This window comes from Bos javanicus, chromosome 7 (assembly GCF_032452875.1).
Source record: "Bos javanicus breed banteng chromosome 7, ARS-OSU_banteng_1.0, whole genome shotgun sequence".
Taxonomy (NCBI): Eukaryota; Metazoa; Chordata; class Mammalia; order Artiodactyla; family Bovidae; genus Bos; species Bos javanicus.
Window position 1 is genome coordinate 93,506,224 of NC_083874.1, and position 24,074 is coordinate 93,530,297.

Here is a 24,074-nt window from a genome sequence, read left to right on the forward strand (position 1 = left end):
GAAAACTCAGCAGTGGACACAGGACTGGAAAAGGTCAGTTTTCATTCCAATCCCAAAGAAAGGCAATGCCAAAGAATGCTTAAACTACCGCACAATTGCACTCATCTCACACGCTAGTAAAGTAATGCTCAAAATTCTCCAAGCCAGGCTTCAGCAATATGTGAACCGTGAACTTCCTGATGTTCAAGCTGGCTTTAGAAAAGGCAGAGGAACCAGAGATCAAATTGCCAACATCTGTTGGATCTTGGAAAAAGCAAGAGAGTTCCAGAAAAACACCTATTTCTGCTTTATTGACTATGCCAAAGCCTTTGACTGTGTGGATCACAATCAACTGTGGAAAATTCTGAAAGAGATGGGAATACCAGACCACCTGACCTGCCTCTTGAGAAATCTGTATGCAGGTCAGGAAGCAACAGTTAGAACTGGACATGGAACAACAGACTGGTTCCAAATAGGAAAAGGAGTTCGTCAAGGCTGTATATTGTCACCCTGTTTATTTAACTTACATGCAGAGTACATCATGAGAAACACTGGACTGGAAGAAACACAAGCTGGAATCAAGATTGCCGGGAGAAATATCAATAACTTCAGATATGCAGATGACACCACCTTTATGGCAGAAAATGAAGAGGAAATCAAAAGCCTCTTGATGAAAGTGAAAGAGGAGAGTGAAAAAGTTGGCTTAAAGCTCAACATTCAGAAAACGAAAATCATGGCATCGGGTCCCACCACTTCATGGGAAGTAGATGGGGAAACAGTGGAAACAGTGTCAGAATTTATTTTTCTGGGCTCCAAAATCACTGCAGATGGTGACTGCAGCCATGAAATTAAAAGATGCTTACTCCTTGGAAGGAAAGTTATGACCAACCTAGATAGCATATTCAAAAGCAGAGACATTACTTTGCCAACAAAGGTTCATCTAGTCAAGGCTATGGTTTTTCCTGTGGTCATGTATGGATGTGAGAGTTGGACTGTGAAGAAGGCTGAGCGCTGAAGATTTGATGCTTTTGAACTGTGGTGTTGGAGAAGACTCTTGAGAGTCCCTTGGACTGCAAGGAGATCCAACCAGTCCATTCCGAAGGAGATCAGCCCTGGGATTTATTTGGAAGGAATGATGCTAAAGCTGCAACTCCAGTACTTTGGCTACCTCATGCGAAGAGTTGATTCATTGGAAAAGACTCTGATGCTGGGAGGGATTGGGGGCAAGAGGAGAAGGGGACGACAGAGGATGAGATGGCTGGATGGCATCACTGACTCGATGGACGTGAGTCTCAGTGAACTCCGGGAGTTGGTGATGGACAGGGAGGCCTGGCGTGCTGCGATTCATGGGGTCGCAAAGAGTCAGACATGACTGAGGGACTGATCTGATCGGATCTGATCTGTCAGGTGGGGCTTCCCTGGTGGTTCAGTGGTAAAGAATCCACCTGCCAATGCAGAAGACACAAGTTTGTTGCCTGGGTCAGGAAGATCCATTGGAGAAGGAAACGGCAGCCCACTCCAGTATTCTTGCCTGGGAAATCCCATGGACAGAGGAGCCTGGCGGGCTACAGTCTGAGGGATCACAAAGTCAGACATGATAGTGACTGAACAATAGCATGTGTCGAACTCATGCAGGGTGTTTGAAGCTACCTCAACCTGGAAAGCATTCTTCTATATCCATTTTATGTTAGGTTTAAAAAAAAAAACTGAGCTCACAAAGAATTAGTGACTTATCAGGGTCATAAACTAGCAAATGCATGCCTGAGATTCTGAACTCTGAAAGTGGAGTCACTCAGTCGTGTCCAACTCTTTGCGATCCCGTGGACTATAGCCTACCAGGCTTCTCTGTCCATGGGATTCTCCAGGCAAGAATACTGGAGTGGGTTACTATTTCCTTCTCCAGGGGATCTTCCCGACCCAGGGATCGAACCCAGGTCTCCTGCATTGGAGGCAGACGCTTTTACCTCTGAGCCACCAGGGAAGCCCAAAATCATAATTATACATCTACCAACATATAAGGGTTGGATTAAATGATGTAATTTACATCATTTACATGTAAAATACAATAAATTTACATTCATTATATGTAAAACTCCACTCAAGAAAATTTTCTAGCATGTTAGAATAACACTTGGGAGGATTTTTGAGCCAGAAAAGACTTTAAACATCATTTAATCCAACCTTTATAGATGAGAGATATGCTCAGAGGGATAAATTTCCCTGTGTTTAGACCTAGTTAGTAGATGAACCAGGATTAAAATCCAGTTGGAGGCAGTATAGTGAAGTGGTTAATACTATGGTCCTTGGAATCAGCACTGGTTCCAATCATAGCTCTGGCACTTAATGACTGTGTGTAACCTACAAAGATTTACAAAGCTAATCTTTGTTTTCTCAATCTTAAATGAATGATAAAGCCCTACAGTGCTGTGAGAATTAAATGTAACACTGCACAGCAGAAAGTAAGCAATAACAAATACTAGGTATTCTCTCATCTCCTGCCTCACTGTCCACTCTTCTTTGCAGGATAGCATATTGCCTTTTGTGGATGGGTTGTGGAGTGGACATTACATTCCAGGGTCAAAGTGAGTAATGATTAAATGTGCATTTATTTATCTGGTAAGTCCCTTTAAAAAAAAATACATGTACAAATACTTCTCTGTGGATAAATAACTTTTAAAAAGTTCATTCAATAAACATCTGTTGAGCCCATAGTACATACCAGATGCTGAGTATGAAACAAACAAAACAGATAAACTCTCAACCTTCATAAGCACTGAAATTTGGCGGGGAAAAAAAAAATCACTGAGATCTACCTGCGGGATGTGCAAAGCAAATATTATTCACAGAGAAGTCAATACGATGTAATGGACATTAGCGTTTGAAATGAGCTGTACACATATACCTGTGTTTTTTTGTAAAACCAGTTATTCTTTAGAATTAAGTTCTAGATCATTTCTAGTACTGGTCATTTCAACTAGATTTTAGTAAATTCCTTGAAAACTAAACTATTCTATTTCTTTACATACAGTAGACTATTGGAAAGGGCAGGTTTAGTTAAGCACACTTGATAACATATGCTAATCATTGTCTGTTTCAGGGTTACATGAGTGGAAAAGAATAGTTTTCTAAGAGCTAGTAGATAGTAATTCCTTACTGGGCATCACAAAGTTCAGTTTTATGAATTTGTGCTCATTTATTCATTTTCTCTCTTTCTACATACACACACAAATAGAAGCTGACTAAACAGATAGCTGATACTCTGGTCTTAGAGTCACTAATAATACACTGATGGTCTCTAGATTGCTTGTATTTGTTTGAGTAAGGGTGATAAAACTGGCTAAGGATAAATAAAAAAAGAATTTGGATTACTCATATGTCAAAATTCTTTGTAGGGATTCTTTAAATCCCTAACACATTCCTTAATCTTTAACACATTAAGGAATTGATTCCATAACTCCTTAAATCTCTTATACTCAAGTTTTGCTATCCATTTGACTTTGGAATGTGATATACTATCCAATTTTACTGGAGAGTGAAAAGAATGATTTTGTCATTTATGAAAGGAAGTAGACAGCATAGTAAAAAGAGCCCAAGCTTGGAGTTTCCCTGAAACTGGGTTCAAATCTCAACTGCCATTTAATTGTATAACTTGTAAGAACATCTGAGTCTCAGTATAAAATGTTTGCAAAATGGGGATAATACGATTCTCTTTGTAGAACTGTAGAAAGTTTAAATAAAATGATAAATGTAAAGTACCTGTTAGATAGCAGCTATTTGTGGCTAACATTAGTGGCTGGCTATATTAATTTGAAAAGAGGTCACAAATCAAGAGCAATGATTAAAAAAAAACCCAAAACACTGCCTATCTGATAACTAGTTGTTATATAAAAACAAGGTACCTTTCTTAAATTATTTATAATCCTTGCAACTGAAGAAATAAGGAAAAACCACAAGATTCAATAAAAATGACAAAATTGGGACCAAATGAGGTTACAAAAGTTCGAATTGTTGATCAACTAGGAGATAACATGCTTCCATACTCTCAAAAGATAATAAAGCATTTGCCTGATGCATCAGGGTCCTTGAATTGAACATATTGCATTTTTCTTTATGGTAGTTATTGCTAGAACTCTATGTAGAACTGACTGGGGGTAAAAAAAAAAAAAATCAAGCAGCTGCTTATGGAACACGTGATTGTTTCAGTGAAAGGTGGTAAGTGAAAACTACTTACCTGAACAAACTGCATGACTCAAGAAAGAGAAGTCACCAAAAAAAGCTTCTCTCATCACATTTTTAAAATCTTCAACTACATGGGCACATTTCCTCACATTACCTTTTCATCGGAAGCAAATTCTGCTCAGACCCCCATCTAAAATTCTCCTGAAGGTTTCATTAGGAAGCCTGGAAGAATGCAGAGGCACTCCTTTCTGAAAGAACATCTATTCCTGACTACTCCTTTCCAAAAGGTAAAAATGTGTATCTAAAACCCACGCATGAAATTTTGAGCTTGTTCTGCTATCTCAATTAGCTCACAGAACAAAGACCATTCTCACCCTATTTAAACCGCGGCGGTATCGCTGAGTTCTCAATCAGGAACGACCCCCAAACCGACCCCCTCATCCCACTTCCAAAAATAGAAAAGGTGAGCTCTTCAGCCAGCTGCTTGTCTCCCCGGCACTGCACCCCAAGATGAAGGAAACCATACTCGGGAAAAAGATGGTAAAGCAGCTCTCGAAAATCAAGGGTGACCACCACCCTGCCTGTGGGAGAGTGTGGACACTCCTTGACCACCTCTACAGACACTCTCCTAAAAGAGGTCGCAGTAGACGGTGTCTTCTGTCTTACCCAGGGGCACCTGGGGACCCGAGGTCGAGTTCCGAGCTGGAGACAGAAACTGTGAACTGAGAAGATGGTAAAGTCGGAATCTCAAGGCCTTGTCCTGCAGCACAGAGGGTCAAGAGCCAACGGGGTTGGATGGGGACTCCGAGTTCAACCTTTTCCCGCTTAACTTCTCGGTCAGATCAAGATGCTGCACGGAGTCTCGGGTGGACGGAAATACCAGGTCCAGGAGGCAACCCAGAAAAAAATAATAACTCACCAGTCTCCCAACCTTCGGCGCGGTGCTAGCAGGAGCTTGGCCCGCGAGTCCGGATCCAGCCGGGGAACCTGCTTGGAAGACCCTGACGACAGCTCGAGAGCGTCACTGACAACCACCCGGAAGTGTCACAATCGCTTCCGGAGCCGCGGAGCGCGCGGCGGGAAATTATTTCCCAGAGCCCGGATTCGTGAAGCCACTGGTGCCGCAGCGGCAGTCTTCGTCCCGCCTGTCAGGGGCCGCTCCGCGGAGGCAGCAGCCCCAGAAACCCCTGCCGGGAAGGTAAAGGGCCTCAGCCCTGAAGACGCGGTGTTCACCCTGACCGTGTGGGGGTGTTTCCTCCTCAAGTTTCGGCGGCGTCCGAAATGTGAGGCTGTGGGAAGGCGCCGGGGCAGGGGAGCGGCGACCGCACTTGCCTCTGGCGCTTCCCGCGGCCGCGGCTTGCCCGCGTCGGTGGGGTCGTGCGGCGGCGGGCAACGGGCCCCCCGGCGCCTCTGCTTGTGCGGGCGGTTGGAGCGGCTTCCCATGCCTTCCGTTTGCGCAGCTCGTTCTACTGCCGGGAAGGCGCTAGGCCACTCGCGTCTCTCGTTTCCATAGAACCGCCTGGGACGCGTCTCCCCGAGTCCCGGCTTCTTGGCTGCTTTTCCATAACTTGGCGTCAGTGCAGGTGGTTGGGAATTCCCCCAGGCCCACCTTCCTATGAAAAGGCAAATGCCGTCGTTTATTTATTTTTCCTTCTTCCTGGTAGAATTATAAACAAATCTCAAACGGTTCAAGAACGTCTCTCTGCGGCTCCTGTAGGCCTTGAAATACGCACATACACACTCACACGTCTCCCTAAAGAAGGCGGGGGTTGGGGCGGGCTGTGTTTCTGGGGATTATGGTATCTCAGCTGTTTGAAGGCAGGGACCAAGGCGAAGGGATTATCCTGAGATTCCGCCCTCCCCCACCCCCCCAAAGCCTCTCTGATTAAATATTGACAGAAAACTTGTTATGTTTTGAGTACTTCCTTTCAAGATTTGACCCGGAAATCAGATGAAACTTGATTTTGGAAGCGTCAAGCTCTTTTGTACGAATGAATATCCTATACCAGAAAGAACAGAACAGTTATCGTTAAGACACAAGGAATGAAAATTTAAACCTAATTTCCAGTGTAGGTGTGACAGGCTCTTGTGTCTTATAAACTTTTGGGGACTTGTGTTATTATGTTATGCCTCATTTCCTAGAAGTACCTATTGATGCGCAAGGTGTTCCCATTTTTGGCAAGTTTGACGAACCCGTCCTGCAGGTGTTTAGGTGGATTTTTATAAGGGAGTTACCTTGATTATGTCTAAGTTAACTCCGTGTTAATTTAAATGAACTAGGGTGTTTTAAGTACTTGAATATTGAAGATAGCCTTCAGTAATGCAAAATATGCTCTTAGATCTGTTTTCTAAGTAGATTTTCTTTTTCATTATTGACTGTGGTTTAATTATATCATGTAACATTTTCTTGCTTCCTTAAAGCAGAAAGCATAAATCATGTAAAACGGTCTTTGAAAACGTGGTCAGATGTGGGTTTTTTCATAGTCAAGATTCAGAACTCTGAAGATTTCCACTAATGTCCAAAAACGTTTTTAAGAAAACCAATAGTATAACTAACTAGACAGTATTTGCCTGGTTAATTACTCTAAATACACTATTTCAGGGAAACATTTTAAAAATAAAATCAGTAATTCCATATAGGCTCTGAAAAAACAACACTCTTTCTCAAAAATATAAATTAGAACAGTATGTTACTTGACTCTCCTTAAATATGCTAATAGGAAATATGTGCTCTAAAATTTACTATGTACTATTTCTTACCTTTTAAAGCCTCTTACTGCTTAAAAGTAGAATATTCCTGAGACTTTTAAATTCACTTACTTACTTTCTTGATACCAGAATTACTTTGAAATAAACTGTTTTGTTTTTGATGGAGGAGAAAAGCCCATATGAATTAGTCTAGTGAATCATTAATACCAAATCCACTTTGAGAGGAAAATAATGAAAACTTTTCATAAGAAAAAACTGGCACTCTTTGGATTGTTCCTAAAAACGCTTTGAAATTTTAGACACTGATATTATTTTTCTGAAATTAAATTGTAATTAGTATAGATATTTTCAGTGCTAACAACTGTCTCTTCACCCTCACAGTAGATTCCTTATCTTATGAGGTTTCTCTTTGCTTCTCTGAAAGTAGGTTGCTTTTTAAAATTATAATGTTAAAAGTATCTAACTAGATTCTGAAATTAAAGTCAAAGTGTATTGTAGAAAAGGCATATAGTTTTTGCAGACAGAGACTTAGATTTTGAATGTTGATTTCTCCATTTTCTAGCTATGTACCCTTGAGCTACTTTTTAATCTCTCAGGTACCCCATTCTCATCTGTACAAGAACTGTAAATAGCACTTTAATTTTTAAGAAGAAAATGAACATTTATGAAGTAAATAAACCCCAGAATCCTGCTACGTCAATCTTAAACTGTTTGCTCCTATTAAATAATACAAAGTTCCTAGAATACTAAAGCAGCTGTGACTTCATCCCCCATGGCTAACCAATGTCTTCTGTCCATCTTTTATCCCTCAGCATCTCTTTCATTCACCTTGCTTCCCTTAAGGCCCCTTTATCCCTAAAATTAACATCTCTAGTCCAACCTATGCCTTGTATAGTGCCCAAATAGATTGGATATCTCCCCTGAGTCCTCATTTTGTCCTCGCCACAGTCACTTTGCTGCTACTTCTCCATTTCTTCCCTGTACTGCTAGATCAGTCATCAAAGAGACTGATATGACTGCTTCTTTCCCAAACAATGTCATTGAGGTAAGGATATCCCTGAAGTCTCACCATTGGTGACCTTAGTCAAATAATTAATTTACTCACTCATGTCCCTGATCTTTGAAGGATGGGACAGGAAAAGATACTATAGCTTTAAAAGAAAAAAAAAAATTTGTAATGCTCAGGTGAATTATATTAAGCCAAAAAGCCTAATATGGCTCCTAGGCCAAGAGGCTGCAGAATTCCTAAACTCCATTTGATGTTATAGCATTCAGCCAAATGGGATTTTACTCTCACAGTATGAGTTCTGTAATTTGGGTATTCCTTTTGTAGTGTTGGTTAAACTGAGATCCAGCACTTTGACTTTTCTCAATTTGAATATTATTTACTTTGCCAGTTAAATGCTTTGGATCCCTGATCTTTGAAGAAGGGAACAGGAAAAGATACTGTAGCTTTAAAAAAAAATTTTTTTTTCTTTTCTAAAGCCCAGCTGACTTATATTAAGCCAAAGGCCTGATTTGGCTTCTAGGCCAAGCGTGCATGTACATGTGTGCTCAATTGTGTCCCAACTCTTTGTGACCCAATGGACTATAGCCCGCCAGCTCCTCTGTCCGTGGAATTTTCCAGGCAGGAATACTGGAGTGGGATGCCATTTCTTCCTCCAGATCTTCCCTGACCCAGGGATCAAACCTGTATCTCGGGAATTGGTAGGCGGATTCTTTACCACTGAGCCACCTTTGAAACCTCATAGGGGAAGAGGGTGCAGATTTTAATAGCATTTGGAGCCAAACAGGATTTTACTCAAACAAAATGAGTTCTGTGATTTGTGTATTCCTTTTGTAGTGTTGATTACATTGACTTCAGTTTTAGTAGTATTTACTTTCCCAATTAAATGCTGTTAGATAAGAGAAGTCCTGAAAATCTTTTAAAACTCTTTAATTCAAAGCACCAATATGGATTGGGTTTAAGGCTTAGTATGTCCTTTCCAAAAGAAGGAAGTTTTAATGGTGATTTTCCTTAGGTTTAAAATCAAAATAGTTCACTGAAGAGCAAACATTAAGAAACTACTAGTTTTCAACCCATTGCCTTAAAATGGCAAAATATTCAGTAGTGTAGAAAAAGACCATCATATAAAAGATACAGACTATATAAATTTTTATTTTTTAATTTTTTTTACACACATCCATAAAACCTTCAAGTCAGATCCCTCCCCTGTCCCAAATATTAACAGTGGTATTATAAAGGAATTAAAGATTTTAACCTTTCTATATACTTTGTAGTATTTTTCAAATTTTCTATCATCATGTATTAATTATAATTAAAACATAAATCAGTAAAAGTTATTTTGAGGGAAATTTTAATTCTTAAATACAAACATAAGTTAAACTTTTTAATAAATACCTTATTTATCTTAGTTAATAGCATACAGTTTTTAAGATGCATTATGTTCTCATATTTCTATAATAATCTGTGTCTGATCATAAAAGAAAAATTATAATGCAGAGTAGAGTAGGGAAGGTTTATCCTTATTTTCCAATCCCAGACCTCTTTAAGCAACCTTGCACTTCTTTTTGGCATACTTTTCTCTTTCACCCAACTGTTACACCCTGGTCTTACATACTCTTTCCCATACCATACCTTTCTATTCATATCGCTATTCTTGCCTCTATTTCTTTGAGTTCTCTTAAAATATTCTGTTTCATATTCTTCAAAGGTGTTCTAGCTATGTATCATTTTGTAAAGAATTCATAGACCTAAAAAGCTAGTATACAGTGTCCTTAATTATGATGAGTGCTATAGGTTAATTTGCATTTTTAACTGGCGCCAACTGCAGAGGAATGTCAGGCATCAAGGATAGGCCCATGTGGGAGATATTTTGGGAAAGTCCACACCACAGGGACAGTTGCTTGTTCTTTGTAAATGCCAGCTCTGTTCGAATTCATTATTTCCTTAGTTGTGTGTATTATATGATTCAAGGTAAGCAACTAGATTCCTTTTTAGTTATTGCAAAAGTTTTGAAAATTAATATAAGAGCATCTTCTTTAACTGAAAATCTCATGTATAATTTTAAACTTTTTGACAGTAAAGATAATGCATTTAACTTAAAAATGAATGCTGTGGGGTTTTTTGTTGTTTTTCTTTTCCTGTTACTATCTTAGGGTAGTATCTTCTGTGTGAATACATCAAGGATTACCCCCTACAAGTTCTAGAAAAATATCTAATTTCTGGAAATACTACTGGAACAATTATATCGCAGTTTATTTACCTTATTTCCTGAGGGAAGACTTCTAGCAGTTAGCTCTTCATCCTCCGTATCCCAGAACCTATTACCAGCACAAAACTTCACTTTGAATTATCTGGGTAATTGATAGGTATTAACACCAGTTTTGTATAGTACTTTCTTTGGGTTCACTGGTATATCAGGCTATTATTTATTGTTTTCTTACTCCTGTAGGATCATAGGAAGAGACATTAAGCCACTAATTTTTTAAGTATAAACAAATACTTAATATCTATGTATGTATATGTCTATTCCTACAAATATAGATAACTATTTTCCCTTGTAACTATATGACTTAGACCTGTGGTTATTAGTTTATCATATGATGTGATGTTAAGAAGGATTGCTAAATGTATTGTGAATTCTGTTCAAGTAGATCATTTTATTATAGGACTCTATTAGATTAATGGAATTTGTTCTTTTAAAAAAAAACAAAACTGCTAGTTATTGTGTGCCATCACTGTGATTTGAGATTCTTTGGAAATTTAGCTAATAGCACAGTTTTTCTGATAAACTTGTTAATTTTCTATGGTTTGATTTGTTTTTTAACACATATTTTCATGCGCTTTGAATCAGGAAGTCTAACTTCTTTACCTGTGTTTCTTATTCACTTTTCCTCTTTGCTTGTTTAATATCAGTTTCATTTTCATTGTTTTTCAAAGGAAAGAAGTTGCTTTAAAAAGGTTTTCTTGATTTCTACCACTGAGCACAGTTGGTCCTGTTTTCCTTTTACTGTGGACTCTTGCTTTGATAGAAAAGGCTGTTAAATATCCAAGGCGGCTGTATTTATTCCATCATAAGGACAGTATGATTTAGGATGGAAACTTTGCATTGTATACAACTCTAATAAGTCCAAATCGTTTAATAATTTGTACATCAATCTAAAATACGTTAAAATGTCACCTTGTTAATAATAAACATTCAAATTGTGAAATAGCTGTTCCTAACTTGATATAAAAGAGGAACATAATGATAATTTTTTTCCCTTATATTTCTTCATAGCATATTAAGTTCTCAGGAAGCAGAAAAATACTATTTAAAATACTATTTATTGAAAACAATTTTTTTTTCTGTTCTGTTTTTGACAGCACTGGGTCTTCATTTCTGTGTGCAGGCTTTCTATAGCTGCAGAGACTGGGGGGCTACTCTCTAGTTGCAGTGCATAGGGCTCTCATTGCAGTGGCTCCTCTTGCTGTGGAGTACGGGCTCTGGGCGCATGGGCTTAGTTGCCCTGCAGCATGTGGGATCTTCCAGGATCAGGGATCAAACCAGCGTTCCCTACATTACAAGGCAGATGCTTAGCCCCTGGACCACCAGGGAAACCCCTAAAATAACCTTTAAATCAGACCTTTTGGGAGCATTACAGTGATTTTGTTGTTGTTGCTTTCTGTGTTTTCCTGTTACTTAATAGTTTCTCTATGTGGGCATTTTATTTTATGTTTTTAATTTTCTTTTGTTTTTCCAAGTTGTTGGTTGGTTGGTTGGTAGGTTGGTTGCACTGGCTTTTCACTGCATGGGCTTTCTCTAGTTGCAGCTAGCAGGGGCTACTCCCTCGTGCCTGCGCTTCTCGCTGCAGTGGCTTCTCTTGTGGGGCACAGGCTCTAGGGAGCATGGGCTTTGGTAGATGTGACGCATGGACTTAGTTGCCCAACAGCATGTGGAATCTTCCTGGACAAGGGATTGAACCCATGTCTCCTGCATGAGCAGGCAGATTCTCAGCCACTGGACCCAGGGAAGTCCAAGCACTTAAAAATAGCCACGTGGGAAAGATTTTAAAGGCTACTCAAACTTCCCTTCTTTGGCAGCATTTTTCTTGAAATACCTACTAAATTGTTTTTCAGACTCTTAAATACGTAAATAAAATACTAGTAGTGGGTGAAATGTATATGGTTAAAACACTTGTATTCCTCTGATGAAAATGACTTTCAGGAACTATAAAAACAATTAGATTTGCCTTTCCATTAGAATACCAAGGTGGTATTCACAGATAGGTTTCCGTGTTTCTGAAAAGACCTATTATTTTCTCTAGGAAATTTTCTTAAAGGCTTTGTCATTCCCTGAAATTAGTGATAGCGGTTTTTCTCCCTGGTTTTGGTTGTATGCCTTATAATTCCCATGTGGCTTTGTGTGTTAATATGTGTTCTGCATTAGACTAAATCATGATTTCTAGCAACAGCATGTTTTTGTAAAGTTTTTGAATACCATTGATACTTCACTTCAGTCGCTTAGTCGTGGCCAACTCTGCGACCCCATGAATCACAGCACGCCAGGCCTCCCTGTCCATCACCAACTCCCCGAGTTCACTCAAATTCTTGTTGGAGTAGGTGATGCCATCCAGCCATCTCATCCTCTGTTGTCCCCTTCTTCTCCTGCCCCCAATCCCTCCGAGCATCAGAGTCTTTTCCAGTGAGTCAACTCTTTACATCAGGTGGCCAAAGTATTGCAGTTTCAGGTTCAGCATCAGTCCTTCCAGTGAACACCCAGGACTGATCTCCTTTAGGATGGACTGGTTGGATCTCCTTGCAGTCCAAGAAACTCTCAAGAGTCTTCTCCAACACCACAGTTCAAAAGCATCCATTCTTTGGTGCTCAGCTTTCTTCACAGTCCAACTCTCACATCCATACATGACCACTGGAAAAACCAGAGCCTTGACTAGACGGACCTTTGTTGGCAAAGTAACGTCTCTGCTCTTTAATATGCTATCTAGGTTGGTCATAACTTTCCTTCCAAGGATTTAGCATCTTTTAATTTCATGGCTGCAGTCACCGTCTGCAGTGATTTTGGAGCCCAAAAAACTAAAGTTTGACACCATTTCCACTGTTTCCCCGTCTATTTCCCATGAATTGATGGGACCAGATGCCTTGATCTTCGTTTTCTGAATGTTGAGCTTTAAGCCAACTTTTTCACTCTCCTCTTTCACTTTCATCAAGAGGCTTTTTAGTTCCTCTTCACTTTCTGAAATAAGGGTGGTGTCATCTGCATATCTGAGGTTATTGATATTTCTCCCGTCAATCTGGATTCCAGCTTGTGTTTCTTCCAGTCCAGCATTTCTCATGATGTCTCTGCATATAAGTTAAATAAGCAGGGTGACAATATACAGCCTTGCCGTACTCTTTTTCCTATTTGGAACCAGTCTGTTGTTCCATATCCAGTTCTAACTGTTGCTTCCTGACCTGCATACAGGTTTCTGAAGAGGCAGGTCAGGTGGTCTGGTATTCCCATCTCTTGAAGAACTTTCCACAGTTTATTGTGATCCACTCAGTCATAAAACAGAAATAGATGTTTTTCTGGAACTCTCTTGCTTTTTTGATGATCCAGCATTTGTTAGCAATTTGATCTCTGGTTCCTCTGCCTTTTCTAAAACCAACTTGAACATCTGGAAGTTCACGATTCACGTACTGCTGAAGCCTGGTTTGGAGAATTTTGAGCATTACTAGAGTGTGAGATGAGTGCAATTGTGTGGTAGTTTGAACATTCTTTGGCGTTGCCTTTCTTTGGGATTGGAATGAAAACTGACCTTTTCCAGTCCTGTGGCCACTGCTGAGTTTTCCAAATTTGCTGGCATATTGGGTGCAGCACTTTCACAGCATCATCTTTCAGGATTTGAAATAGCTTAACTGGAATTCCATCACCTCCACTAGCTTTGTTTGTAGTGATGCTTCCTAAGGCCCACTTGACTTCACATTCCAGAATGTCTGGCTCTAGATGAGTGAGCACACCATCGTGATTATCTGGGTCGTGAAGCTCTTTTTTTTTTTTTTTGTGAAGCTCTTTTTTGTACAGTTCTTCTGTACACCTCTTCTTGCCACCTCTTCTTAATATCTCCTGCTTCTGTTAGGTCCATACCATTTCTGTCCTTTATCGAGCCCATCTTTGCATGAAATGTTCCCTTGGTATCTCTAATTTTCTTGAAGAGATGTCTAGTCTTTCCCATTCTGTTGTTTTCCTCTATTTAACAACTATTTTTCTAACTAGAAATGTTGTGAATTTTCTTTTTCTTGGCCAATAAATGTGCCACCTCAAATACAGAGTACATTTTGAACTTCATTTAAATAGAAATTAATGACTCTAAATTTGAAACTGTAATTTTGTTCAGTCTACTTTGTAGGGGATGAAAGTAACATGTAGCACAGTTAAGAAATCTAGATTAGGAATAATTTAGTAAATTCTGAAAGAGATGGGAATACCAGACCACCTGACCTGCCTCTTGAGAAATTTGTATGCAGGTCAGGAAGCAACAGTTAGAACTGGACATGGAACAACAGACTGCTTGCAAATGGGAACAGGAGTACGTCAAGGCTGTATACTGTCACCCTGCTTAATTAACTTATGTGCAGAGTACATCATGAGAAACGCTGGGCTGGAAAAAGCACAAGCTGGAATCCAGATTGCCGGGAGAAATATCAATAACCTCAGATATGCAGATGATACCACCCTTATGGCAGAAAGTGAAGAGGAACTGAAAAGCCTCTTGATGAAGGTGAAAGGGGAGAGTGAAAAAGTTGGCTTAGAGCTCAACATTCAGAAAACTAAGATCATGGCATCTGCTCCCATCACTTCATGGGAAATAGATGGGGAAACAGTGGAAACAGTGTCAGACTTTTATTTTGGGGGGCTCCAAAATCACTGCAGATGGTGACTGCAGCCATGAAATTAAAAGACGCTTACTCCTTGGAAGAAAAGTTATGACCAACCTAGATAGCATATTCAAAAGCAGAGACATTACTTTGCCAACAAAGTTCTGTCTAGTCAAGGCTCTGGTTTTTCCAGTGGTCATGTATGGATGCGAGAGTTGGACTGTGAAGAAGGCTGAGCGCCGAAGAATTGATGCTTTTGAACTGTGGTGTTGGAGAAGACTCTTGAGAGTCCCTTGGATTGCAAGGAGATCCAACCAGTCCATTCTGAAGGAGGTCAGCCCTGGGATTTCTTTGGAAGGAATGATGCTGAAGCTGAAACTCCAGTACTTTGGCCCCCTCATGCAAAGAGTTGACTCATTGGAAAAGACTGTGATGCTGGGAGGGTTTGGGGGCAGGAGGAGAAGGGGACGACAGAGGATGAGATGGCTGGATGGCATCACTGACTCGATGGACGTAAGTCTGAGTGAACTACGGGAGTTGGTGATGGACATGGAGGCCTGGCGTGCTGCGATTCATGGGGTCGCAAAGAGTCGGACACAACTGAGTGACTGAACTGAACTGAGTATTTGTGTATGTGCTCAGTGGCTCAGTTATGTCCAACTCTTTGCATGGACTGTAGCCCCTGGGGCTCCTCTGTCCATGGAATGTTTCAGGCAAGAATACTGGAGTGGGTTGCCATTTCCTCCTCCAGGGGATCTTCTTAACCCTAGGATTAAACCTATGTCTCTTGCATCAGCAGGTGGTTTCTTTAACCACTGTGCCACCTGGGAAGCCCTCGTCCCCATATACCTACTATAACATTTGATGTAAATACTGTGGTACCATAAGTTTAAATTCTCCGTTGACTTATTTATACATACTGTTCAGTATCCACAAACACTGAAAATTTGTATGATATCTGTGTGTCATTGTCCACAAGTGTCCAGTCATTCTTCAGTTGCTCAGGCTTGTCTAGCTGTTTGTGATGCCATGGATAGCAACATGCCAGGTTTCTCTTCAATATCTCCTGGAGTTTGCTAAACTCATGTCCATTGAATAAGTGATGCCATTCAACCATCCCATCCTCTGTCGTCCCCTTCTCCTCCTGCCCTCAATCTTTCCCAGCATCAGGGTCTTTTTCAATGAATTAACTCTTCACGTCAGGTGACCAAAGTATTGCAGCTTCAGCATCAATCCTTCCAGTGAATATTCAGGACTGATTTCCTTTAGGATGGACTGGTTGGATCTCCTTGCAGTCCAAGGGACTCTCAAGAGTCTTCCCCAACACCACAGTTCAAAAGCATTAATTCTTTGGCATTCAGCCTTCTTTATGGTCCGACTCTCATATCCATACATGACTACTGGAAAAGCTATAGGTTTGACTATGTGGGCCTTTGTCTGCCAAATGATATCTCTGCTTTTTAATATGCTGTATTTGTTTTCCCATAGCTTTTCTTCCAAGGAGCAAGTGTCTTTAATTTCATGGCTGTAGTCACCATCCACAATAATTTTGGAGTCCAAGAAAATAAAGTCTATCACTGTTTGCTATTTTTCGCTTTCTATTTACCATGACATGATGGGACCGGATGCCATGATCTTTGTTTTTTGAATGTTGAGTTTTAAGCCAGCGTTTTTACTGTCCGCTTTTACCTTCGTCAAGAGGCTCTTTAGTTTTTCTCTGCTATCTGCCATTCGGGTGGTGTCGTATGCATATCTGAGGTTATTGATATTTCTCCTAGCAATCTCCATTCCAGCTGTGTTTCATCCAGCCCAGCATGGGCTGGATCATTTTGAATGATGTACTCTGCATATAAGTTAAATAGGCAGGGTGACAACACATAGCCTTGATATACTCCTTTCCCAATTTTGAACCAGTTGGTTGTTCCATGTCTGGTTCTAACTGTTGGTTCTTGACCTGCATACAGGTTTCTCAGGAGCCAAATAAGGTGATCTGATATTCCCATCTCTTTAAGAATTTTCCACAGTTTGTTGTGATCCACACAGTCAAAAGCTTTGGCTCAGTCAGTGAGTAAAGCAGAAGTAGATGTTTTTCTGGAATTCTCTGCTTTTTCTATGATCTAGTGGATGTTTGTGATTTGATCTGTTTGCTCTGCCTTTTCTAAATCCAGCTTGTACATCTTGGAATTCTCCGTTTACATATTGTTAAAGCCTAGCTTGAAGGGTTTTGAGCGTAACCTTGCTAGCATGTGAAATGAGTACAGTTGTGCGGTAGTTTAAGCATTCTTTGGCATTGCTCTTCTTTGGGATTCAAATGAAAACTGACCTTTTCCAGTCCTGTGGCCACTGCTGAGTTTTCCAGATTTGCTGGCAAATTGGGTGCAGCACTTTGACAGCATCATCTTTTAGGATTTGAAATAGCTCAGCCGGAATTCCATCACCTCCTACAACTAGCTTTGTTGCAATGCTTCCGCAGGCCCGCTTGACTTCACTCTCTAAGATGTCTGGCTCTAGGTGAGTGATCACACCATCGTGGTTATCCAGGCCATTAAGTCCTTTTTTGTACAGTTCTTCTGCATATTCTTACCACCTCTTCTTAATATCTTCTGCTTCTGTTAGGTCCTTGCGTTTTCTGTCTTAGCAAAAACAGCAGTTTAAAATGAATCTACTATATTGATGAAATTTTAAAAGTATTTGTCTTTTTCTGAAGAATTATGCTCATCAGTGTGTTCTAGTGGCAGGTAAATCTTTCAGTGTTCAAACCAGAAAACAAATCATTTTATTTACAGCCACATTTTGATAAGGTCACATTTAAAACTAATTTCTGTTGCACATTAGCATTTGAACATTGGTACTGTCTTACAGTTAAGCCTTATATCTTAAGTAGTTTTTATTTTTATCACTCATAATTAAAAAATGTCAACTGTATGAATAACATGTTTAACATATGTTGTCTTCTTTATATGTATATGTTAGATGGAAGACGATGCCCCAAAGCATATTATCCAGATGACAGGATTTAAGGTAGAAGAAAAAGAAGCTCTAGGCAAATTGCTTTTAAAACTGGATTGCACTTTTATCAAGAGTGAGGTGAGTACAGTTCAAGGTATAGTTGAAGAATAACTAAAATTAAAGTACTGGCCTAAAAATTATAAAATGCCCCCTTGAATTGTAAGGATAGACAGAATATGTTAAAAAGGAAATCTTACCTTAATAGCATTTTTTGGTGTGGATTTGTCTTTGCAGAAATACAAAAATTGTACACATCTAATAGCTGAACGCCTATGTAAGAGTGAGAAGTTTTTAGCGGCTTGTGCAGCAGGTAAGTTAACTATCTTCCCCTCACTTTTGAAATAAAAAATCCTCATGGTGAAGAAAAAAGGCTTTAATCTCTGGAAAGATAGTTGGTTTACTGTATCAAATATAAATGTGGTTCTTTCTGATATTTTTCTGAAAATATTTGATGTATTAGTTTTGCTTTGATTTTCTGAATAACACTTGAAAAAGATATTGAAGAGGCAGAAATATTTACTTCACCTAGTGTAAGTGCTTTATACAAGAAAAAAATATTTTTTAACAGAAAGGCTTGGTACAAAATACCTTTAAAAAAAAAAAAAGCTTTTGTTGAAGCCTCAGCTATTCTCAGTCAAGTTTTTTTCCTTTGATCTATCATGGAAGAGTTTCTGTTTTTGTTCTCTTGCTCTGCTTCCCCTCCCATCCATCCTGTGAAGCATTGATCATTCTATTTTACTAAGATTTAAAATTTTCTGAACCTTTATTAGGGCTTAATCTCCTCTCTGCTTGTCACCATTGATGTTCCTTTTATAATTTGCTCTACTGTGATTGATTTGGTGTATCATTAGTCCACTTGCTTTTTTTTTCCTCCCTTCAATATTTGACTCAGGTGAATTTACATTTTTTTTTTTTAGTAATTTACCAGAAAAACATTTGGATTCATTATTATCTCCAGAGGTGAAAACATGTATTTTATCTGCTGTTTAAAAAGATCATTGATGCCTAGATAAAGAAACTACAGAATGTTATTAAATATCCTTGAAAATTCATTGTTTTAAAGTATAATAATGCTGTAAACATTGTAAAAACTTTTAGCATAGGAGAAAGAATATAAACCTCATTCAAATTGGTAAGCAATAATAGTCATAATTCAATATATTTTATTAATCCTTAACTTTATGTTTTACACAGTAACAGAATTATAATTATTTATCATAAGAAAGATTACATACAGTGTTCAGTGATGTTGTAGGCCTTTATCAGAAAATGTAGGAAAACATAATTCAAAGATAACATTGGCAGTGTAGAAAAAGGCATGTTGAAACAGGGCAAATTTTATTTGTTATTTGGTCTTTATTTTTTCCCATTTATCAGAACCAAAATTCTTTTGTGACTAACAGTTTATTTGCTTTCTAGGAAAGTGGGTACTAACTAAGGACTACATAATTCATAGTGCCCAAAGTGGCAGATGGCTTGATGAAACAACTTATGAATGGGGATATAAAATTGAAAAAGACTCCCATTATTCACCTCAAATGCAATCTGCACCTAAAAGATGGCGAGAAGAACTGAAACGCACTGGTGCTCCTGGAGCCTTCCATAAATGGAAAGTTGTCCTCCTTGTTAGAGCTGATAAGCGAAGTGACTCTCTTGTAAGGTGAGATCTCATAAAAGCTAAAGCAGTGAATGTGAAAACAAGTTTTGTTTTGTTTTGTTTTTAATTATTGCTGTTCAGTTGCTCAGTTGTGTCTGACTGCGACCACATGGACTACAGCAGGCCAGGCTTCCTTGTCCTGGAGTTTGCTCTTCAAACTCATCTGCATTAAGTCGGTGATGCCATCCAACCATCTCAGCCTCCGTCGTCCCCTTCTCCTGCCCTCAGTCTTTTCCAATGAGTTGGTTCTTCACATCAGATGGCCAAAGTATTGGAGCTTCAGAATCAGTCCTCCTAATGAATATTCAGGATTGATTTCCTATAGGATTGACTGGTTTGATCTCCTTGCAGTCCAAGGAACTCTCAAGAGTCTTCTCCAACACCACAGTTCGAAAGCATCATTGCTTTGGCACTCAGCCTTCTTTATGATTCATCTCTCAAATCCATACGTGGCTACTGGAAAAAACAGCTTTGACAAGATAGACATTTATCAGCAAAGTGATGTCTCTGCTTTTTAATATGCTATCTAGGTTTGTCATAGCTTTTCTTCCAGGGAGCAAGCATCTTTTAATTTCATGGCTATAGTCACTGTCTGCAGTGATTTTGCAGCCCAAGTAAATAGTCTGTTACTGTTTCCATTCTCCCTGTTTATTTGCCGTGAAGTGATGGGACCACATGCCATGATCTTCACTTTTTGAATGTTGAGTTTTAAGCCAGCTTTTTCACTCTCCTCTTTCACCTTCATCAGGAGACTGTTTAGTTCCTCTTTACTTTCTGCCATTAGGGTGGTGTCATCTGCTTATCTGAGGTTATAGATACTTCTCCCAGCAATCGATTCCAGCTTGAGCTTCATCCAGCCCGGCATTACTCATGATGTACTCTGCATATAAGTTAAATAAGCAAGGTGACAATATATAGCCATGACATACTGTCTTCCCAATTTTGAATCAATCTGTTGTTCCATGTCTGGTTCTAACTGTTGCTTCTTGACCTGCGTACAGGTTTCTCAGGAGGCTGGTAAGGTGGCTTAGTATTCCCATCTCTTTAAGAATTTTCCACAGTTTGTTGTGATCTACACAGTCAAAGGCTTTAGCATAGTCAGTGAATCAAAGGTAGATGTTTTTCTGGAATTTTCTTTTTCTATGATTCAACTGATGTTGGTAGTTTTATCTCTGATTCCTCTGTCTTTTCTAAATCCAGCTTGTACATCTTGAAGTTCAAGTACTTGGTTCAAGTACTACTAACGCCTAGCTTGGAGAATTTGAAGCATAACTTTGCTAACATGTGAAATGAGTACAACTTTGTGGCAGTTTGAACATTCTTTGTAGTTGGAATGAAAACCTTTTCTGGTCCTGTGGCCACTGCTGAGTTTTCCAAATTTGCTGGCATATTGAGTGTAGCACTTTCACAGCATCATCTTTTAGAATATGAAATAGCTTAGCTCGAATTCCATCACCTCCACTAGCTTTGTTCGTTGTAATGTTTCCTAAGGCCCACTTGACTTTACACTCTAGGATGTTTGGCTCTAGGTGAGTAATCACAGCATCGTGATTATCCGGGTCATTAAGACCATTTTTTGTATAGTGTCTGTGTATTCCTGCCAGCTCTTCTTAACATCTTCTACTTCGGTTAGGTCTATAGACCTTTTGCATTTCTTTGTAGTTATTTTTTTGTATTTCTTTGCAGTTACTCATTAATTCTAAAATGAAACATGGTGATTTACTCGTTGATTACCTGGTTAAGCCATTCTGCTCATTTAAGTATTATGTGTCTAATGGAACAGAATCTACTTTCTAGCATTGCATTATTCTCAGGGTCTCTGTTTTATTTTCTGTGTTATTTCTAGGCCAACTCAAGTAAAAAAAAATTTTTTTTAATTAGGAGATATTTGTTTTCAGTTGTGAAGCACTTCACAGATTTTTGTAAGTGAAGTATTACATTACACAAAGGGTTTTTTCTAAGTTTATGTAATGTCTTCATGGTTCATACTGTTTCTCTCATCATTTCATTTCTTTTTATATTTTTCATCATATTTTAGGACTTCTTATTTAGTAAAGTGTGTTTCAAGACTGCTGTGACTTTTTTGCAGGAAGGGGGTAGTCTGAGGGCTTTTGTTATTTTTACTGAAGTGTAATGTATAGACTATAAAATGCAAAATTTTTTAGTGTACATTTTGATGAGTTTGGACAAATTTATGCTCCTATGTTACCATACTACAATCAAGATCTCTAAATTTTACATCATCCTAAAATATTCGCTTGTGCTTTTATACATTTAATTATGTGTATCTTCCCCTGTTGCTTCTTACTCATTTCTTGGCTGGAGGATAAGGGTTGGTGTGTTTTTGTCCGTTGGATAAGCTTTAGTCTTAAGCATTCTTCTTGGTCTCGGGTTGAGATAACACCTATTGTTTTTGTCTCAATGAAGCCATGACAGCCAAATTCTCCCTTGTATGATAGGCAGGAAAAGAAAAATTCCACGTCTCCCACAGCTTGAGGTGTCTGCTTTGTATAAGTGCAGGGACCTAGGCCCAATTGGCATTCCTGCCCCCTCTCCAGGGACAGGTGGCTTTTGCTTCTATCCTTTATCCAGTCTCTTCTGAGCTGCACAGCAGGAGGCTTTCCTACCCCTTTCCCAAAGGCAGATGTGTTTTAACTTCCACTCTTCCAAAAACCAGTGCATCTTTTCCTGGGTTCTGAAGTCAAAAAACTTTCTTAACTTACCCAGATGGCTTCAGGCTTCTGCTTCATAAGAGAGATGGAGGCAGGGAAGTGGTTCTGGTTTTATGTTTATTTCTTGTTGTCAGGCAGTCCCCACTGGCCCACCTTCACTACCATCGGGGATTCCCGCTGTACTTGCTCCTAATCTTTTTCAGGAATCCTTAATAGAGGCTGGGGGCAAAGAGCTTGCAACTGAGAGGACATCCTTTCATGTGTCAGGGATTCTCAGTTATTCTAAACTGTCGTACTACCTACACTTGGCCTTTAAATTTATTTAAATATTACCAGACTCTTATTTGCATTTATGGTGGCTACTTCTGTCCTGTGCTCTGGCAAAAGTGAAATAGTTTGGGCATCCAATCTCTTCACAGAGGTGCTGACTGCTCCTTTGGAAATTCAGTTTCTTAATTGGCTTATTATCTCAGTTCTCTGCATTCATGAAAAGTTATACTTTTGTGGATTATTTGACTTACTGTTCTTGTAAGGTTGTAGCAGTGTTCTTTTGTAGCTTTCTAAATCCTCAGCAGTAATGAACTTTGATGAAACTTTTGGGTATGTGTCTGTGTCTTCTGAGCCTAAATGTAAAATGTATGTCTTAATGTAGATCAAAGTTAAACTTTTTCAAAAGGTAAATTTTTAGAAGAAGGTTGGCAACTTTAGTTCCATTTTTTGTGGTTCAGAATGGTTTTTTGGAGGTATTGTTGCCTTTTGAGGTGAAATACTCTCTTATACTTCTTCCTTTTTTGGCTTATAGAGGTGACTTTTACTTAGGAAATAAACAGTATTCTTGATTCTTAAAAACTTTCCCCATTAAAAAAAAAAAAAAAACAACTTTCCCCATATCAAGAAATGGATAAATAGAGAAAATAACATGATTTCTTAAGCATCTGTTCTGAAAAACTTAACAGTTTAGGTAGTCATTGCAATAATTATTCTTCATGGCACTCAAATAGACCAAAGAAGTTAATTTCTTTCAGAAAGTTCTGCATCTACTCCTGGAAAGAAATTGATTTAGATAATTTGGCTAAATACTTTCTTTTTAATACTTTTCTATACTGTTTACATTTTAGAGTTTTGGAGGCTGGAAAAGCAAATGTTATTTTACCAAAAAATTCACCAACAGGAATAACTCATGTGATTGCCAGTAATGCAAGAATCAAGGCTGAACAAGAAAAAGATGACTTTAAGGCTCCATTCTATCCAATTCAGTATCTAGAAGATTTTCTTTTAGAGGTAAGTTTTTTTTTTTTAAGCATTTTTAAATGTTTATTTTATAAAATTGATACAGTGAATATATAAAATCAAATTATGTTCTGAGTTTTGAAAATATGATTAGAATTAAAATGATATTTTTAAGGCAATTACTCTGAATTATTTAAATATTTGAAAATACTTCTGATAAAGCTAAAGGAAGCTTGCTTATTACATTTAAAGTTTATCTTATCCAGAGTCTCTACTTTTGTTTTCAGTGCTTTAGTGATGTTTATTATAAAATAATATTAAGCATTTTGAATCAGTATAAATAAAACATCAGTGGGCTATAGTATCTTGTGAGAATTCTTCACGTATTTTCCCACTGGAAAAGAGAAAGCTGTTTCCAAGAATTCAGAAATATTTTCCTGTCCTTTTCCTCCACCAGCATCTCCCCACTTGGTACACATACCACTCCTTAAGTTGTCTGAATGGAAATAACCCTAGAAGAATTGCTTTGAAAGTAAGCACAGAAAAAATTTTTAGAAGGTTCACTCAGGATGGACGAGAACCTGCAGTATGTCTAAAAATTGAATCTTTGTCTTCTAGGGAAAATTAGCTCCTTCAGTGTTTCCAATTTCAATAGATACTATACAACCTTTTATTTAATAATTTATATTAGAAACTTGGGAATCAGTCTTGAAACCTTCCTTTCCTTTATTCCCCACATCTTGTCAGCTACCAAATCCTATTGATTTTATTCTGAATACGT

General features: G+C 38.7%; 2 protein-coding genes across 7 annotated transcripts in view; one reads left to right on the forward strand and one right to left on the reverse strand.

The window, feature by feature from the left end:
• The window catches only part of MCTP1 (multiple C2 and transmembrane domain containing 1), a 1,073,276-nt gene that overhangs the window by 429,453 nt on the left and 619,749 nt on the right, over window positions 1-24,074 (reverse strand). The window contains exon 1 of one of the 2 annotated variants that reach the window (XM_061424407.1): window positions 5,078-5,181. The exons of the other annotated variant lie outside the window; for it this stretch is intronic. The gene's annotated coding sequence lies outside the window, so the exon portion shown is untranslated. Of the gene's footprint in view, window positions 1-5,077; window positions 5,182-24,074 lie in introns of those variants that run through there. 2 annotated transcript variants of the gene reach the window in all.
• SLF1 (SMC5-SMC6 complex localization factor 1) overlaps window positions 5,251-24,074 on the forward strand; it is a 68,751-nt gene continuing 49,927 nt past the window's right edge. For 3 of the 5 annotated variants that reach the window (XM_061424411.1, XM_061424414.1, XM_061424412.1), the window contains exons 1-5: window positions 5,251-5,356; window positions 17,699-17,812; window positions 17,969-18,044; window positions 19,154-19,394; window positions 23,182-23,344. In XM_061424411.1, coding sequence (XP_061280395.1) covers window positions 17,699-17,812; window positions 17,969-18,044; window positions 19,154-19,394; window positions 23,182-23,344 — 594 coding nt within the window. In that variant the 5' untranslated portion in view covers window positions 5,251-5,356. The remainder of the gene's footprint in view (window positions 5,357-17,698; window positions 17,813-17,968; window positions 18,045-19,153; window positions 19,395-23,181; window positions 23,345-24,074) is intronic. The other 2 variants (XM_061424409.1, XM_061424410.1) reach the window with 1 other exon arrangement.